This window comes from Macrobrachium rosenbergii, chromosome 4 (assembly GCF_040412425.1).
Source record: "Macrobrachium rosenbergii isolate ZJJX-2024 chromosome 4, ASM4041242v1, whole genome shotgun sequence".
Classification (NCBI taxonomy): domain Eukaryota; kingdom Metazoa; phylum Arthropoda; class Malacostraca; order Decapoda; family Palaemonidae; genus Macrobrachium; species Macrobrachium rosenbergii.
Genome location: NC_089744.1, coordinates 60,486,027 through 60,501,140, shown reverse-complemented (window position 1 = coordinate 60,501,140; position 15,114 = coordinate 60,486,027). Strand labels below are relative to the sequence as shown.

Sequence of the window (15,114 nt, the reverse complement as noted above, 5' to 3'; positions counted from 1 at the left end):
CTTGGATCCTCTAGTATGCGATGATCTGTGGAGGTTGTGGGGCAAGCCAGCCATAGACCTGTTTGCGACATCAAGGAACCACCGCCTTCCTCTCTTCTGTTCCCCTATCCCGGACCTCTTGCATAGGCAACAGACATCACGTTTTTGGACTGGATAGGTCTCGATGTTTACGCCTTCCTCCCATCGGTATGATCAGGGAGGTGATCAACAAGTTTGCATCCCACCAAGATGTTTCAGCGACCTTTGTTGCTCTGTTTTGGCCAAGGAAGGAATGGCTCCCAGACCTGCTGTGTCTGTTAGTGGACTTCCCAAGGCTTCTGCCAAAAAAGCGGTCACTGCTCAGACAGTCCCACTTCTTCAGGTACGTACCACCAAGGGTTGTCCACTCTGGCCCTGACAGGCTTCAGACTGTCAGGCGCCTCATCAGAGCGAAGAGGTTTTGGAGACAGGCTACAGAAGCTATTGCTGGATGCAGATGACCTTTTAGTAAGCTCTACCAGTCCAAGTAGACAATTTTCAGAAGATAGTGCATTCGCCATAATGTCTCTTCTTCTGAAACCTTTATAAGTCAGGTAGCCAACTTCTTGCTTTACCTGAGGACTTCCAGGAAACTTGTGACGTCCACTTTCAAGGGGTATAGGTCTGTGTTCAGTTCGATGTTTAAACATAGAGGTCTAGATCTGTCCTCTGACCAAGACCTAAGTGACCTAATCAAGTCCTTCGATTCCGTCAAGCAAGAGAAGTCGGACTTTGTTTCCTGGAATTTAGACATCTTTTTGAAACGGCTCTCAGGTTCCTCCTACGAACCGCTTTGCTCTGTCTCTCTTAGGAACTTGACCAAGAAAACCCTCTTCCTTTTGGCTTTGGCTGCAGCCATAAGGATAAGTGAGCTCCAAGCAATCGATAAGAAAGTTGGCTTCTCACAGGGAGACGCAGTTTGCCCCTCCCATGGGTTCCTTGCCAAGAATGAGAACCCTTCTAATTCTTGGCCCCGTTCGTTCACCATTAAAAATTTAATGGGCATCCTAGGGTCAGAAGAAGAGGAGGAGCTTCTTTGCCCAGTAAGAGCCATTAGATATTACCTTCAAAGGATGGAGAAGATCAGGGGGCCTTCAAACAACTCTGGTGCTTTGTGAGGAACCCTTCTCATCCTCTTTCCAAGAGTGCTCTTTCCTTCTTTTGGAGAAGCTTGGTTTCAGGATCTCACTCCCAGATTAAAGAAACGTTTTGTCGATCTTTAAAGTGAAAGCCCACGAGGTCAGGACCGTTGGTACCTCTCTTGCATTTAGACATAATATGTCCCTGTCCAGTACCCTTCAGTCAAACTTTTGGAGATGCAAGTCAGTCTTTGCTGCTCACTATCTCAAGGATGTGGAAATTACTTTTGAAAATTGCAGTACATTGGGACCTTTATCTGTTGCTGGCATGGTGTTGGGAGAGGAAGCATAGGGGACCTTCTGTCCCTCTACTGTCCCTTGCCTTGGCGTAAGGTGTTGAGTTTATGGGAAGCCTGGGGGTACGTAGTACCTGGAGTGCCTGCTAGTTTTTAGTGGTTTGGGTGGTGGTTTTTATTGCAGTGTAGGTTACAGCATTGTTGGCTTATTCTGGTCTGTGTCCTGGGCGAGGGCATCTCTTTTTTACTTTGCTAGCCATGGGTGTACTTCCCTCGCTGCAAAGTTCCCACTTATGTAGGGGCGACTCTGGGCCATACAGCCATGCCCACCACAGGTTAAGAGGAGCATTGACCAGAGGCAGTAACTATCTGCAATTGCTCTCTTGACAGGTAAGGAAACAACAAGTATTGTCTCATTCCTAGCAACTGTTTCTGTTTCAAAGTCATTATCTTAATTAATGTTTTGGTGTAGAATATGTCCATGGATCCCGCCTCCTTTCAGTGTGAAATCAGCTGTGTAATTACTAGGTAAGTTACTTATATAAAAATGACATTTTTATGATAAAATAAAGTTTATATATATTTACCAAGTAATTACATAATCGGGGACCTCCCTCCTTCCCTCACATGGACATAAGGGTGAAAACAAATTGAGGCTAAGTTGTTCCTCCTGGTCCCTGATTATGGGCAGGGCATGTACCTAAACCAAAACAAATGCTAATGCTACCGTGAATTTTGAAAATTTTAGACTGCCGTAGGTAGGAAGCTCATAGCTGTGTAATTACTTGGTAAGTATATACAGTATAAAACTTTATTTTATTATAAATATGTCATATTTCAGTTGTTATGGTTAAATGCTGTTTTTTGTGTTATGGTTTTGTCAGTTGCTTTTATTTCTCTCTAATTTTAGAATACTTCAAAGGACTTCAATATCAACTAATATAAAAGAACGTCTAGACTTCTCTTGTGCATTGTTTGGACCTGATGGTGGCTTGGTATCAAATGCTCCTCACATTCCAGTTCATCTTGGAGCAATGCAAGAAACTGTTCAGTATCAGGTAAATTTTTTCCTTTTATACCCAGAGATTTTATGAGCTATTTTTATTCATTCTTTATATTATGATGTGATCTTGTTAATTATGAATTGAAGTTCTTGCATAATTTAAAAAATAAATTAGTGTTTTATGAATGGTTTTGAAGTCTGATTGTAATTATTAACTGTTGCAGATATATTAGTTGACACTTTGCATTGTCAGCAGAATTGGCTTGTACACAGGTTTGGAAGTTTTAATTTACTTTTTATGTAAAGTAGCACTGTACCATACAGTATGTGATTATTGTTTTGTTGTAAATATAGTTTTGCATGTATGTCATGAATGCCAGATGAAGCATGTTGTTTTTAACATCAGTGAAGGAATTTTCTCATTGAGTGTTCTAGTGCAGGGGGATGCACTGGGAGTATTGTTAGTATTGTTTTAATGCCGGTAATAGTGAAGATTCTGCATAAAATGTTTTAGTATGAGAATGTATTGAGGAGAATTGTTCACTTCATTTAGTGTGACATGGTGACTTTTTTCAGTAGATTCTGACTCTATCCTCTTGATTTGACTGTTTTTGTTATTTTTTATAATTATTGCATGTTAATGAAGTATGCATTAAGACACTCACTCTCAGTTCCTAATTAAAATGCCAAAAGATAGGTAAAGCACCACTGGGCAAGATGTACAGACAGTGAGCCTCTCTTGTTTAGGTGCAGCTCCACTGCCTTTTGGAAGACTATTTATCAAGGCTAAAGTACCTCCCCTCCCCTAGGTAAAAGGTGCAGTTCCAGACATGATAGGTTTGCAGGGGATTACAAATCTGACCCAGCAGAAGCTATAGTTGTCCCACTCTGGAAGTCTTGCTTATGTGTTGCTGCTAATTGAGTTGATTCCACCTAAAGGGACATTGGATAGTCCATTACAAGTATTTGTTAACCACCCAGGTTCGAGGGCTGTCTTTATATTGATGTATCTGTTTTAAGAACAGAATTTAGCCTCTCACCTTCCTTGAGACGTTTCTGGTAGCTGTGGCCTTCCTTAGGTCAGCAGATCCCTTCACTTTTCATAATAAGATTCTCTCTAAAGCTGTCTTTACACAAAGGCCTACTGAAATGAGACACTGATATAGAAAACTAGACTTTATTGACAAATTTAATGGAAATAACTCTGCAAAAACTACAATCATGAAATGGAGTGACTCACACTCCCTATCAAAGGAACACATTACTAGAGGAAATACTGTTTCCCAAATAAGCATAGATATTATTTTATGCTAAGCAACTTTAGTGAATACAGTAACCCCTTTGTCAACAAGCAAAGTAATAAGGTTGTAACAACCACAATACAAGTCATAGGGTCTGTAAAAGTAAATTAAACACCACTTCCAAATATTCATCCCTCTCAGGACAATGTTCGATTCCTGTCAAAAGAAACATATCATATATTAAAACCTGAAATTAATATTCACATTCAAAACAGAAAAATGTAAGAGAGGCACAACGGGATTTCACTGCAGCACTATGTAGTCTGAAAATAAAATATATATAATTGTCCATGAGTTTGGTACTCACTTCCTATGGCTGCTAGATCAGGTATTCTCACAGTGGTGGTCCTTAAACACTCACAAGGCAAACATACACACCACCTATCAAAACCAAAGTCCTCCTGTGAGTCCATATTTCTCCCGTCATATATCATGGGGGATCGCACATTCACCCGCACATACCCCACCGGAACTGGGCATTTCCGGTGCATTAGTTCAGTGACCAAACAAACACACATTGTTTCTATGCGCTTAGGACGTGAACAGATAACTCTCTATATCTATCTGAGCAAACTTCCAATGTCAGCACAAATGCATTCGTCAGATCCCAAATGCAAATGTCAGACATTCTTTGCCACTGACTGGTGCGGAAGTGCCCTGCTAGGTCATCATATATCTCACTGTTCAAAGGTCACCCCCATGACTGTTACAGGAGCTCAGACCACCTACCACTGGACGTCCTCGTCCAGTTACGATAACTGTCCAATCAAAAGTTCAGTAGGGGCCAACTCCAAATTCATAGCAAACTGTCTGCACTAGATACGAAAATTATATGTCTCGTAACACAGATGTTATCCCAATAACAGTTCTTCTATGGAATGCATCATCTGAAATCTTCCATTCTTGGTGATCCAACTACAGGTATGCTGAATGGCCTGCGACTGCGCAAGCCCGTGGTTTCCATTGCGTCCTGAATTCCTGGCGATCCAACTATGCTGAATGGCTTGCGACTGCACAAGCCCATGTTGAATGTGGCGCTCGCGAATCCTTTGTGCCAAACAGATGTCTCCCAGCAACAATAGTGATTTGTAGATGTCCTGCCCGACATCTATCCAAAGCCCTGGATCTTCTCACGAAAGTGCAGGTGTAGCAACCTGTAGGCATATCGTAGATGGCTCCCATACCTAACATGTATAAGTTGAGGCTCATAGAAGACATTCTGAACAGTTCTACTGCAAGGAAGTGGTGTCTTATATAACTCAGTCATACCGACGGTCAACTCAAAAAGTAACTAGTCTATTCTCTATGCCGTATTATTACTGAACTATTAAAACTACTAGGGCATAGGTCATGTGATAACAATGTGAAACAATTCCGAGTTGCTAACTGGAACTTCCACAATCAGCCCACTATCAGATACACAACTCTAAGATACTATTCATAAAAATTCTACCCAGTAAAAAATTACCCGAGAAACCTACCAATATACTAAATTCATTAAAGGCAATCCTAAACATCTGAGAGGTAACATATCTTGTAAAGTCATCAAAGTTTTTTCTGGTTAGCAAATACTGCTCAATGCCTGCTCACTTCTCAGCAAAATAGCAGTTGACATACTGGCAATCGATCCTATTATCATAACAACTACAATTACCAATGGCACAGCCCTCTTAATTCTAAAAGAGAACTGAAAAATCCAAATACCCAAATTTGGAAGCCATATTAAAGTCTTCCTAATCCTATCGTAAACCCTAACTGATTTACCTAAACCTGTAACAGATCAGATAAATTCCATCCGATATACTAATTACCCACCCAAAAACAAAATCCTAGGTAACAAACCCTTATTCTGTAACTCTATATTCAAAGATATTGCGTCAGACGACAACTATACATCATAATATTCTTACATAATAACACACGGGCTTAATCTCACTTCTTAGGCACTAGCAACGGGAAATTAAAGGGTGATGAACTGGGCTTAACAATGCCTTCTTCTTCCCACTAATTAACCTCTTGTTGTACCTGTTCCCTAATCTTAAAAGGAATCCTATATGAAGGAACAAAAATAGGTTTAGTTTTGTCCTCTAACATAATCTTGTGTTCTAGCACATTTGTTAATGCTAACTTATCCCCTTTGAGTGCGACTATGTTCGCAAACTCGGTCAGAACATCTTCTACACCCCCAGCATATTCTTTATAATCAGCATTGGCTAACTGATCCCTAAAACTTGCCTTCTAGCCTGTAAATCTACTTTAGAAAAACTACAAAAATCCCCGACAACATTCACTGAATTATCTTTATTGACCCAGTCAACAAAGTCGATTGGATAAGTACCCTTCTGGTAATTGCGAACTGAATCACTGCAGTTTAGCAATTCCACCCAAGTGTTCCTTGAACCTGATACACTATTCATAGAACCCTTACACAAAACCCCCTTCAGCTTCTCACTACCTTCTTCCACACACATCTGTCTCGGTTTATGCACTCCTTTCACTCAAACTTTCACCATAGCAACCATTCCCGGACCAAGCACCACATCATCTGTCAAAACTCCTTATAGCACTTCTCATCCCCCAACACATGTTCATCATTCACCCCCCCGATCCTCATGTACACCTGATCCTCATGTACACTCGGCAAGAAAAGTGAGGATACAGTTTTTTTAATCTTCGGACATATATTGCTAATTAATGCGACATCTGGCAACTTTAGAAAGGGGAGGAGCTTCAGTCTTAATGCGTTTGCTTTTTGCTTGACCTCCTATAACTCAATCATATTCTACGGTTCTGAAATCATTGATACTTAAATGCAGTAGTAAGCTTTACAGTATTCGTTCAAGTTGTAATTTGCAGCGACAGTTCTGAGCAAAATAAACATTTTTCGACATAACCTACCAACTAACCTTACACAAATGAATTTATGACACCACAATGAACGGAATGCTTGCGTAATCGGAAACGCGATCTTCCATAATGAAATCAAGAGTTAATTTGAGCAATGTCCAATGAAAAACATGGGGAACAATAAAGGAACAAATGCAAATGTTATGATGAGAGAGAGAGAGAGAGTTGTTGTTGTGTAAGCCTAGGCCTATATGTAGAGCTACTCATTTCATTATTTTTTTTTTATTTAGAGATTGAGCGATACTATACTTGTATAGATGTTTTAGCAGTGGAGAGAGAGAGAGAGAGAGAGAGAGAGAGAGCTGCTTGTTGTGTAAGCCTAGGCCTATATGTAGAGCTACTCATTTTATTATTTTTTTCTTTTAGAGAGAGAGAGATACTATATTTGTATAGTATGTTTTAGCAGTGGGGAAAGAGAGAGAGAGAGAGAGAGAAAGAGAGAAACTATGGCATCGTCAAGAAACATCCAGTTACTTGTGTTTTCCCGCTACTCCGCACATCATAGAGAACACTCTTGCGGATTTAAATAGATTTGGTCAACCTACCCTAGCTGTCACATCATTTACTGCCATTAATTCCAGCTGACCTTTAACACCGTGAAATATGAATGTGTAAAATTTAAATAAATTATCATTACCTCGTATGATGATGCAATAATAAGCCTGTTCATCACGGAAAACGAGTAAATATTGCCGTTCTGATAAACAGTACTACACCGAGATATCCACACACTATCTTTTAGATCACTATGAACGAAGTCATCTGAGAAATTCTGATTACTTCAGACATCCATGGTGGTTTTAAGTATCTGAACGTTTTTGTTTTGCAGATTTAATATATATGATATAATTTGCATTGTATTTTCATATTCTAGAGTAAATTTACCGAGATGATGTGTTTTCTGTAAGAAAAAAATTAAAATTCGATGAACGAAATCTAATGAAAACTGTATCCTCACTTTTTTTGCCGAGTGTACACCCGATCCATCGTCATCCACTACCTTCATATCCGTTCCCTCATACTCTCACAGTTATACCGCAAACCCCCGTAGGAACCGATATCTTTCGTCTCTGACATGCAGGATGACCTAGTAACAATGTATTCCCAAAAGCACTCCCCCGTATAACCAAAAATGGTTCTGTCAAAGATCTACCCCCCGAGAGATAAATCTACATCTACTTATCCCAAAATCCATAACCTATTTGCTTGAATGTTGCATACAACTTCCTTAGCAGGTCTCAAAGAGCGATCAAGAAACATCGATCTGAACAACTCTTAATATAAATTAAATTAATAGAGGCACCTGTATCTATAAAGACCCTTACATTTATACCATGTACAGACCCAGTTACAACTGGCTTCGACCTCGAGGGTTCCCCCAGAAGTCCTATATCCCAAGAGACACCCATCCAGTTTTCCTTTACAACTGATCGGTCTTCAGACAATGTCTGCCAATCACAAGCTCCCCTTGAAAAATTCATGTGAGGAACTTCCCTATCTGAGCTACCGAAATTCTGAAATGCAGGCCTATCATTATACTGTCCCCGAGATGGGCAAGACCGCCAAGGATGACCATAACTCGTGCAACTGCCACAATATTTAACACGGCAAAATCTCTTAATGTGTCCCTGTATATTACAATTGAAGCAACCAACCCGTGTGACCCTAGAACTCAAGCCAACCATCGATCTTTGGCTATTCCAACTTTCGTCAACAAAATTCTTTGGACCGCAGACTGGATCTCCGCGTCCTGCCCAACCATAGACTGATCTAAGGAATCTCCGATCACTATTTCCTCTCCACATTTTTGCTACTTTCATCTTCGTACATAAATTTGTTAACTTATTCTTGGCTAAACACCAATGCAAAAAATTCCCATGTCCTGCAAAAGTACACCCTTTACAGAAAAGAACAAGGAAAAAAAAATTTCCCTTGACAGAATTCCCATACAACACGAAAACTAGAACGTTAATTCCATTTACTCTAACAATTAACCCTTTAACGCCAACTGGACGTATTTTACGTCGACAAAAGTTGTCTGTCGGGTGCCAAATTGACGTTAAATATGTCGACTACAAGAAGTTTTTTTAAATATTCGCAGAAAAATACTTATAGGCCTCGTTTGCAAAAAATTTTAAATCAAGCGCCTTGAGGGATGCTGGGAGTTCACGGATCACGCTGTTGTTTTGTTTACAAGCGTGACCCAGCTGCGCATGCGCGAATTTCTTTCTTATCCCAAAAGAAAGCATCAGCTAATTATGCTGAAAATCTCAGAAATTCTTTAGTCACTTTGTTGTAATTTTTGCACCATTTTCTATTAGCCTTTACATAAAGTTTTATATATGAAAATGTGTGCAATTTCATGTAGAATACAACAAAAAATAACTCATGGTTGTAGCTTTTATAAATTTTGACATATTTTCATATAAATCATGATGTGCCAAAATTCCAACCTTCGGTCAACTTTGACTCGACCGAAATGGCAAAAAATGTAATTGTAAGCTAAAACTCTTACATTCTAGTAATATTCAATCATTTACCTTCATTTTGCAACAAACAAGAAGTCTCTAGCACAATATTTAGATTTATGGTGAATTTTTGAAAAAAACTTTTTCCTTACATCCGCACTAACTCTGCTGAAAATCTCAGAAATTCTTTAGTCACTTTGTCGTAATTTTTGCACTGTTTTCTATTAGTCGTTAAATAACATTTTATATATGAAAATGTGCGCAATTTCATGTAGAATACAACAAAAAATAACTCATGGTTGTAGCTTTTTTCGATTTTGACATATTTTCATATAAATCATGATAAGTGCCAAAATTTCAACCTTCGTTCAACTTTGACTCGACCAAAATGGTCGAAAAATGCAATTGTAAGTTAAAACTCTTACATTCTAGTAATATTCAATCATTTACCTTCATTTTGCAACAAACGAGAAGTCTAGCACATTTCGATTTATGGTGAATTTTTGAAAAAACTTTTTCCTTACGTCCGCGCTAACTCTGCTGAAAATCTTGTAAGAGCCTGACGCCGTCTCTTCCAAACACGCGTGTGTTTGTCGTCCATACAATATTTCCGCGTGTTTCTCCCTAATCATTGTTGTCTTGATGTATGTACAATCACCACTACTTGCATTGCCATGGAAGCATTCTAATCATGTACTCATAATATTCCAACGAATCTTCTGTATCAAACTGTGTGTATGTTTCTGTTTGTGAAGACGCCAAACGTCTCGCCACTCCGATGGATGGCAAACACACAAACACACACGTTTGGAAGAGACGGCATCAGGCTCTTACAATCTCAGAAATTCTTTAGTCACTTTGTTGTAATTTTTGCACCGTTTTATATTAGCCGTTGCATAGCATTTTATATATGAAAATGTGTGCAATTTCATGTAGAATACAACAAAAAAATTCATGGTTGTAGCTTTATCAATTTTGAAATATTTTCATATAAACCACGGTAAGTGCAAAATTTCAACCTTTGGTCAACTTTGACTTGACCAAAATGGTCAAAAAATGCAATTGTAAGCTAAAACTCTTACATTCTAGTAATATTCAATCATTTACCTTCATTTTGCAACAAACGAGAAGTCTCTAGCACAATATTTCGATTTATGGTGAATTTTTGAAAAAAACTTTTTCCTTACCTCCGCTCACGCTAACTGCTGAATATCTCGAAATTTCTTTAGTCACTTTGTCGTAATTTTTGCACCGTTTTATATTAGCCGTTACATGAAGTTTTATATATGAAAATGTGCACAATTTCATGTAAAATACAACAAAAAATAACCCATGGTTGTAGCTTTTATCAGTTTTGAAATATTTTCATATAAATCACGATAAGTGCTGAAATTTCAACCTTCGTTCAACTTTGACTCGACTGAAATGGTCGAAAAATGCAATTGTAAGCTGCTAAAACTCTTACATTCTAGTAATATTCAATCATTTGCCTTCATTTTGCAACAAAATGGAAGTGTCTAGCACAGTATTTCGATTTATGGTGAATTTTTGAAAAAAACTTTTTTTACGTCCGCATGTTACGAATTCATGCATCATTTTGTGATAATATTTTCTCTGTGTTGCTTTGATTGTTTTACAATTTGTTATATACCAAAATCATCGCAATTTAGTGTACAATAACACGAAAAAAATAATGGCTCATTAGCTTTAACCGTTTTGCTCACAGCGCGATTTGTATACAATTATATATGACATTTTTTTTCGCGCTGTCATATATTCCAATATTTATATATGATAATGATATTTTTTTCATTTCTGATGGTTCCATACTAAACTTCAGGCATTGAGATAAAAAGGAGCCAAAAATGAACTCTTAATCTTGAAAACTAAGCATGCTGTGATTTTTTGAAAAAAACTTCTTTCTGCTTCGGCGCTAACTCCCAAACTCCGCTGGCATACGGCAGACACTTTTGTAAATAGAGGCTCGGCGTTTAATGGTTAATTCCCAGAACTCAAAAGAAGGTACTAATCAAACCCACCATTAAATCCAAAGTTAATTAAACCCACAATCAAATTCAAACATTAATTAAACCCTTAATTAAATTCAAAATTAAGTAAGCCTAAAATTAAGTTCACAATTAAGTAAACCCATAAGTAAATTCACAGTTAATTAAACCCATCATTAAATTAAACCCAGAAAATTAAATTCAAAATTAACTAACCCCCTGCAATTACAGGCAGTCCCCGGCTTATGACGTTCCGAGGTTATGACACTTTTCAAATATATTCATCAGAAATTATTTCCTGGTTTACGACGCATGTTCCGGGATTATGAAGCGTCATACGCTGATCCGACGGGAGAAATATGGCTCCAAAACGGCAGAATAATGAAAATTTGGAAGGTTTTTTTATGAAAAACTCAATAAAAATGCAGTTTACATCGTTTTCAGTACACCCAAAGCGTTGAAATGAAGGTTTTCTTAGGATTTTTGACGATTTTCGATGATTTTTCGGTTTATGACGATTTTGGTTTTACAACACGGCGTAAAAACAGAACCCCCATCGTAAACCGGGGACTGCCTGTAAATCCAAAGTCCCATGGACAAAAAAGAAAATTGCTGGCTGAGCACACAGCTGATTTGCCCTTAGTGAGTCAGAACCCACTTCTTCAAGACCAAACTACCAAAAATAAAAAAAAAAAAGTCTTCCCAAAGAGAATGGGCAGTCACTCTCACGTATAGAAAACGAAGGTCGAGCAGACAGACGCAAAAGAGAGAGAGAGAGAGAGAGAGGAATTCATCCCTTGCCCCCTCCGAACAACACCTCACCCCTTATATTGCTACTCCCACCCCCGCCTGCTGACATCTTTAGAAAAAATGCTTAGTGCCAACCCTCAGAGAGAGACCTGTCTCCAAGGCACAGATTGCTGAATACGCTTAAGCAACAGCACCCACTTTACATACACACACACGTATGCACCCAAAGTAACACACGTAAGTGTGTAATTATAAAAAAAAATAAAAAAAGTTTAAACAAACACAAAGAAATGATGCACACTTGCATAAGAAAAGTTTTACACAGTAATTCAACAAATGTCAAATAAAATACTACCCAATAATCAAAGTCCCCAGAAATAATACAATAGTAAAATATTCCCCTTATTAAACCCTAAACACCGATGCGAACTGCCGATTGCTATATGTATATGAAACACGATCCAAAATGCAATTGCATTGCTCAGAGTACAGCGAAGCAAGGGAGACGCTCCACCCAAACTAATGACGTCACTGACACATCACTCAGAAGATGATGATACTACAGCCACCACCCCAAAAAATAAATCAGTTGCAGGTGTAATGAAAAGTCCAATTTAACATTCGCACAAATCTGGTGTGTCGGGGGACGTACGTGTTGGAGGTCTCTCTCACTTTTGTTACCAAAAAAAGAAAGGTTTTTCGCTCTTGGTGATTATACCTCTCATAGAAAGCAATGTATTAATAGTGTCTCTACGTAATACCCGGCGCGTAAGCCGTTTAGTGTTGTGTAATTGCAGATATGTTAATCTACGTTCTGCCCCAATCAGTGCCTTTGGAATTTTTCAAATTTCAACTTCTCGAAGCCTATTGGCCTTAGGAAATGGGTAATAGAGTGCTGTGTATGTGTTAGTGCTTGGCCCTCCCTTTACCACAAAAATATCATCTGACCAACCTCCAACCATTGTGCCAGTGACCCTGGCACCTAACAATATCTGTGCCCCACACACAAGTCCTGTACTCACAAACAACTGTCTTTACTTTATCCAATACCATTCGAACTGTGCAGATGTCGAGTCAGCTATACAATCTGTCAGTGCAGCCTTCTCTGACGAGGAAATTAACTCTGCATATACAAAATGCAAAGACCTGATACCAGATACCATTCTCCAGGAGCGACCCACGAAAAGCCTATCCTCTCTCAAGAAAGTATCATATATCACTAAGTGGATAAGGACCTGCTTGGTGGAAATCTACGCCGATGACCCTTACAATCTGCCTTCAAAGGGGCCTGCTGATCTAAGCCCACCTGCATTGCAGAAAATGCCTTTTTAAAAGCAAAATCCCTCTCAGAAAAAATTGAGGAAGTACAAGATAAATTTTCACAGATTTGGGACATGATCAAAGGATTGCAGGAATCACTCGATAGTCTTAAAACTGTGGAAACAAGTGACAATCTTTCACGGATCTGGGATGCGATCAAAGGAGTGCAGGAATCATTAGACAATTGCACAGCAAGCCACCAGACTCCTTTGAATGAGGCTTCTATTATTTCCTCGCCTCCCAACAACACGAGAGAAGTGAGGGTGCGACGCGAAGTCGAGATGGCCAGACCTTCCCACGAGGGAACTGTCCTTTCCCCCTCCGATGCAGCGCCCACACCACCTGTAGACCTATCCGATAGGATCAACAAACCCCCAGCCTCCCCTCCCTCCCCAGTGCCTCCGGTGGAAGGTAGCTCCTCAGCGACGATCACCAGCCCTTGTGAGTCCTCTGACCCTACCTCTCCCTCGCAACCCCCCCCTCGTGGATGAAGATGTGATTGATCATGAGGGGACTGGGGGCTGGCAGACACAAACAAGTAGAAAAAAGGAAAAGAACATCTCGAGTGTTTGCTGAACCAAAGCCCAGCATTCATGAATCACCTCACCCGAAACCTGAGAAGAGGTGTCATGTTGTGATTCACAATTTACGGTCATCGATGAAGCTAGACGCCATAGTAGAGAGAATCAAGTTTCTCACGGGCTCCGACCCTCTTATCTCCCACAAGCTCCCATGCAAAATTAAACATAAAGTGGCCTACAGGATTACCTGCCTATTTCACCACCTCGATGCCCTTAAAGGCGAGAATTTCGGTCCTGACATAAAAGTCTCAAGATACAACCTAATCCAGGACCAACCTCCCCCAGGGGAACTTACTGACACCCCAAGTAGGGGATCAGGCGCAGACTCGCCTTCTACCACAAGTGCCAGCCATCATCCCAAGCCGAGTGAATGCCCACCCTCGATAGCCAATCCCCCATCCACCCAAATGATCAACTCATTCATTTCCCATCTTCGTGAGCTGCCATGGATGCACTAGATATAATCTCTTGGAATGTTTTTGGCCTCAAACGGAACATTCCTCCTTTAAACGTATTCTGCAAAAACTTCAAAGGCATCATTGCATTGCAAGAAACGCTCCTCTGGCCTCATGACCTTGCCATCTGCGATTCAGTGCATGAAGACTTCAGAGCTTTCTCAACCTCATCAATGCAAGTTACAGATCACATCGTAGCCTGTCGCCCGAAAGGGTCCTTTCTTTCCTGTAGCACAAATCTCTAGACAATATGGTGAACCATAATGTGTTGACCTGTAGGAGTGATAGTTTGCTGGGGCTTCAAGTGACAGTAGGGGACTCTTGAGATCCTAATAATTAATGTTTATATGCCCAGGGAAAAGAACGATAATTTTGATCAGTGCTGCATGATCCTAGTTGAGTTACACAGCATTATTCACGACTCTACTGCTGATCATATTTGTATAATTGGCGACCTTAATTCTCACCCCACAAAGCAGTTTTATAATGAACTTATTCGCTTCTGTGAAAATCACGCTCTCCGAATTAGCGATGTAATGCTCCTCCCTCCCTCCTATACCTACGTACAGAACAGAACGGACACAGTTACAACCTCCTGGCTGGACCACTGGATCACGTCCCCTCAACTTCATGACTCTATTGTGACCTGCAACATTCACTATGATCTTGCGTTGGGCTATGATCACATCCCCTTACAGGTGTCATTCAGTACCCCAGCCCTCCCTACCGTGAACCCCCTAACTGATCACCCACCTGCTGTTAGCTGGGATTTTAAAAACCAACAGAAAACCAGATCCTTCAGGGAAACCACGGAAACCAGGCTGCGGTCAATAGCCCAACCGGCAGACGCCTTACTGTGCACTAACCCAAAATGTAGAAATGATCATCACAGGAGAGATCTGAAAGAATTCTATTCGAATATAATTTCCG

General features: G+C 39.9%; 1 protein-coding gene across 2 annotated transcripts in view; it reads left to right on the top strand.

Moving 5' to 3' along the window:
• LOC136835045 (5-oxoprolinase) overlaps positions 1–15,114 on the top strand; it is a 262,765-nt gene that overhangs the window by 128,070 nt on the left and 119,581 nt on the right. For both annotated transcript variants that reach the window (XM_067098167.1, XM_067098171.1), the window contains one exon: positions 2,304–2,451. In XM_067098167.1, coding sequence (XP_066954268.1) covers positions 2,304–2,451 — 148 coding nt within the window. The remainder of the gene's footprint in view (positions 1–2,303; positions 2,452–15,114) is intronic.